This window comes from Puntigrus tetrazona, unplaced genomic scaffold (assembly GCF_018831695.1).
Source record: "Puntigrus tetrazona isolate hp1 unplaced genomic scaffold, ASM1883169v1 S000000019, whole genome shotgun sequence".
NCBI lineage: Eukaryota > Metazoa > Chordata > Actinopteri > Cypriniformes > Cyprinidae > Puntigrus > Puntigrus tetrazona.
In genome coordinates, this window is record NW_025047699.1 from 140,001 (window position 1) to 144,744 (window position 4,744).

Below are 4,744 nucleotides of genomic sequence, written 5' to 3' on the forward strand. Positions count from 1 at the left end.
AAGTGTCTGTCTGTCTGAACTCCCGTGTGTGTGTGTGAGAGAGAGAGGTGTGTGTGTGAGAGAATGTGTGAGAGAAAGTGTGTGTGTGTGAGAGAATGTGTGTGTGTGTGTGTGTGTGTGTGAGAGAGAGAGTGTGTGTGTGTGTGTGTGTGTGCAAGAGAGAGAGTGTGTGTGTGAGAGAATGTGTGTGTGTGTGTGAGAGAATGTGTGTGTGTGTGTGTGTGTGTGTGTGTGTGGAGCCATAGAGCTCCGTCTGTGTTCTCACAGCACTTCTTCAAACACAGCAGCAAATAAAGTATTAATCCACGTATCCTCCTGCCATCAGTCGAGCTTGATTGGTCCTTTTCATTCATAATTGCTCTCTGTATTCATTTAATTATTCAAATAATAATATTAACACATTAATTATAAATCATTGTTATAACTTGTTTATTTTAAATACTTAAAAAATAGTTTTTATGTACATTTCAAATTATATTAATATATAACAGTATGTATGCATGCATTTATTTATGTACTGTGTATATAAACGTCATGAGTGTCAGAAAAAACTTATACGATTTAAACTGATATACATAACTACCTATATATATATATATATATATATATATATATATATATATATATATATATATATATATATATATATATATATATATATATATATATAGAGAGAGAGAGAGAGAGAGAGAGAGATAGATAGATAGATAGAGTCATATGAATCTATATAAAATGTGTTGAAAAACATCAAAATTAAGATAAATATAGAGATATAATTTTTAATTATTGCCCAGCCCATTAACATTTTCATCAGTTGCATTTTGAAATATTTAGTTAACCTCAAAATCGATCAATTTTCTGAAGCTTTGAGGGAACTGAATGTCTTCTCAGTGTTTTTCCCACATGCCATCTTAACGAACAGTTCACCCATCACTTTCTCACGTCACTCCAAAGCCATCAGACGGATCATGGCATGGAAAAGCTGCACGGAGATTCTTCAGAAGCTCTCCTGACGTGCTGCACCTAACGGGTCTGGAATGAAAGCGGTCAACATTTAGATTTTGGGTGAACCGAGACTCGGCACGCCAAAAATCCACAACACTGAAGAACTCGTCTATGAGACGGCTCAGAAAAATAAAACAGCCTTAAAACCGGGGAAATACCGATAAACGACTTCACGAGAACTTCAGCTAAACGCCTCAGAGATGATAAATAAGAACAGGCTTGAGCAGCGCTTCAGACAGTTCTTCCGCCGATTCCTGCTCGTGATAGAAGCGGCTCAAAGTCAACAACACAGAATCCCACATACTTTCCCGAGCCGCCTGAACGAGTGTGAAAAGAGCCGCTTAAAATCAGCATCTGACTGGCTATGAAGCTCACAGTCCACCGGAAAACTAAATAATGGTTTACTTTAATGATACGATGGTCGGTAGACATGGCGCAATGCTTCTCACAGCGAGTGATTACGCTCATTATATTTGAATTGCTAGCGTGCGTGGTAACATCAAAAGGCGTGCCGCAGATAATTCACCAATGATCTAAAATTTGGGAACACCGTATGCAAAGAAGATTGCACTTATTTAGCACACCGATTTCTCATAACTTCATGTATTTATGATGGCGCCTGAGTTAAGAAGACACCTTTTCATCCACTTTTTCATGTTTTTAAAAATAAAATCTGAAGTGTTGACTAGTTCTAGTGTTGAATTTATCTACTAGGTGTGTGTTTCAGGTGCATAGAAACAAACGAAAACACTTCAAGTTCACTTCCTGTCCAGCTTTTTCTCGTTGGACCAAAATAAAACTGAAATTAAATAAATGTGACCACAGCCATAAGGACTACTTTACGTTTTATTTGTAATTGGAATTTATGAACGCCTTATCAACGCATGTCGCAATCGAAAATGAAGTTTTGCTGTATTGTAGATTTCCCATCGTAAACATATCCTCATGGGACGTGATTTTTGGAATAAAAGAGAAAATCAATAAATGTGACTGATTTTTTTGGCTACTGCTGTACAAGTTCACCCATGCTGCTTATGACTGGTTTTGAGCTCCAGGGTCACAAATAGAAAATAGCCGAATTTACAAAAAACATATACACAGGTTATTTGGCACAGAGTGTCCGGGGAGAGGTCAGCGGCGGGACAGCGCTCTTGGCCGTCTGTACACCGAGCATGTGATTCAGAGACGCTCGCAGCGTCCGCTGACGGGCTCCGAGTCCACAATATGGCTTTTGTTTGAGATCTGAGCCACTTTGATGTGAAGCAATGGAGGTTAGGAAATGGTCGTACACGCATCACTCAATTTCACATAAATATCGGTTTCACGGCTGCATTAAAACTCAAATGAAGTTATGAAGGACTTTTCTCACACACTCAGCAGTGACCTTCTGACCTCGGTTTTCTCCAGAACCTCTATAATAACTAAAAAGAGATGCATGCACTGAAATTATGCTTAAATGTTTATGGACAATCAGTCCTCTTGCTTAATGGTTATGCATTACTTGATAATACCTTATTAACAATGAATGATGGCCTTTGACTATTTGTTACTGGATTTCATCTTTGGCAATCTTAGTTAATAAAAAAGCTATTCATGTTCACTCAGGTCTATTAAATAATACAGTAACTCTTTACAATAAAGTTAGACTAGTTCATGTAGTAACTAATATAAACTTGTGTTAAAGTTGATTAGCAAGAACTTTTCATTGTTAGTTCTTTACATATTGCAGATATAATAAATATTACAATATAACATAATATGTAATGTTTTAATAATGTATCAGTAAATGGTAAAATTACCATTAAGATTAAAATATTTTTACATTTGCACTGCCAAAAATAAATAAATAAGTAAATAAATAAAAATATAAATATAAATAAGTAAATATATATATATATATATATATATAAATATAATATATATATATATATATATATATATATATATATATATATATATATATATATATATATATATATATATATATATATATAATATATATATATATAACAAGCAATTTCTGTACAATTGAAACAGTTCATGTTTGCATGTAAATGGCAAAGAAATATAAAAATTCTAGATTATTGGTAAATCAATGGAAGCTTTATTGTAAAGTGTTAGCAATGACTTGTCCTTCACTACAGAGTCATGACCGCAAACAGAAAATATAAAAGACATTCATTTTTAAGAGCCTCCACAAAAATACTTCCTTGTAAAACATCTGTGATAATAAAGATTTCTATGCAGCTCCATAAAAGCACTTCTTCAGGACATTAGTGGGGAAAGTGTAGCTAGCTAACCAGCTAAAGCCCTCAAGTGCTCATTCAGAGAAAGCACACCGCTCTAAAACAACAGCGCTTGAGGGGGCATAAAACAACCCGGCGCGCCACTTACACTAGAGGTTTACTAACATCCAGGGTCTGGAAACAATAAGCTTTTGTCAAAAACGTACTTCCCATCCAAAGATTTACAGCTGCTTGACGCCGAACACAGCATTGTTATGTTGTCCCCAATTTATGAACACATCCTGTGTATTAATATGAACACTGAAAAATCATTTAAAAGGCAAAAATAGTCACTAGTGTTAAAACGTTTTGAAATATATGTTCTGGTCTGCATTAGTTTGATTATATTTCTACAAAAGTAGTTAGTATTTTAACATCATCATATTCAGTGTCACATGACCTATCATGTTATTCAAATACAGTTTTGCTGCTTATAAAACTTTAAACGGTGATACTTTTTATTTTTTTAATTTACATTTCCATTTTTAAGATTCAAAAAAAGAACAGCATTTAGTTGAAATGGAAAGCCTTTGGTAACGCCATCAACGCGTCTTTAAGCGTACATGAACCGAGAGATATAGCTCTATTTGTCTGTATTTTCTTTCTACCAATCACAGCTCTTCTTCTGTGTTGTTTGTCATTCTTGTGTATATTATTCTAACTAAAAAAGCACATGACATATATTATTGTTTACAAAGACACTCCGATTGCATTACAGAAAGACACATTTCTCTTTAGAGGAAGCTGACGATGCGCGTTATTAATAAAAGCATGCATTATCGCTCGCGATTAAAGCGCTCCCTTACTCTTATAAAAATACACAAGCGTGACTGACCTGCGTGGACTCTACACTCAGCGCGGAAAAAAAAAAAAAGACGCACGCCATCCCTATGATGCACTCTCTGAGACTAACAGTGCCTCCAGCAGAGATTCACACAAAACCTCATGAGGCGGAGAGAGAGCACTGCAAATCGCCTTTGACTTCTGGGATGATGTTCATTGTGATGTTTTATCTCCGAGCGCAGATCCTGATCTCCACCCACAGACCAGACCAATGAAAACCTAGCAGCCCCTGTCTGAATCTCCATCAGCTCTGGCTTCAGACGGACAATTATCATTCATTACCTGCTGCTTGTACACTCCGGCCGTGAGCTCCGGCAAAGCCTGACTGCGGAAGACTGAGAGTCAAAGATTACATGCAGACGTCTCTATTACTGGGCTCTCATGCCAAAATATTGCAAAATCGTTCAAAAGATTGTTTTTTCTTATCAAGTGAAAAGAAATGTGTATTTTTATTCAGTAAGGATACGGGTGACAGTAAAATGAATTTTTAATGCTACAAACCACCAAGAAATGTAACATGACTGGAGTAATTATGATGAAAATTCTGCTTTGATCGTGGAAATAAATTACATTTGCAGAGATATACATGTATACACACACACACACACACA

General features: G+C 35.8%; 1 protein-coding gene across 1 annotated transcript in view; it reads right to left on the reverse strand.

Moving 5' to 3' along the window:
- The window catches only part of LOC122332367 (E3 ubiquitin-protein ligase RNF43), a gene marked incomplete at its 5' end in the record, with an annotated part of 72,488 nt that extends 68,020 nt beyond the window's left edge, over window positions 1-4,468 (reverse strand). The window contains one exon of the mRNA XM_043229670.1: window positions 4,416-4,468. Coding sequence (XP_043085605.1) covers window positions 4,416-4,468 — 53 coding nt within the window. The remainder of the gene's footprint in view (window positions 1-4,415) is intronic.
- Between the last annotated feature and the right edge of the window lie 276 nt (window positions 4,469-4,744).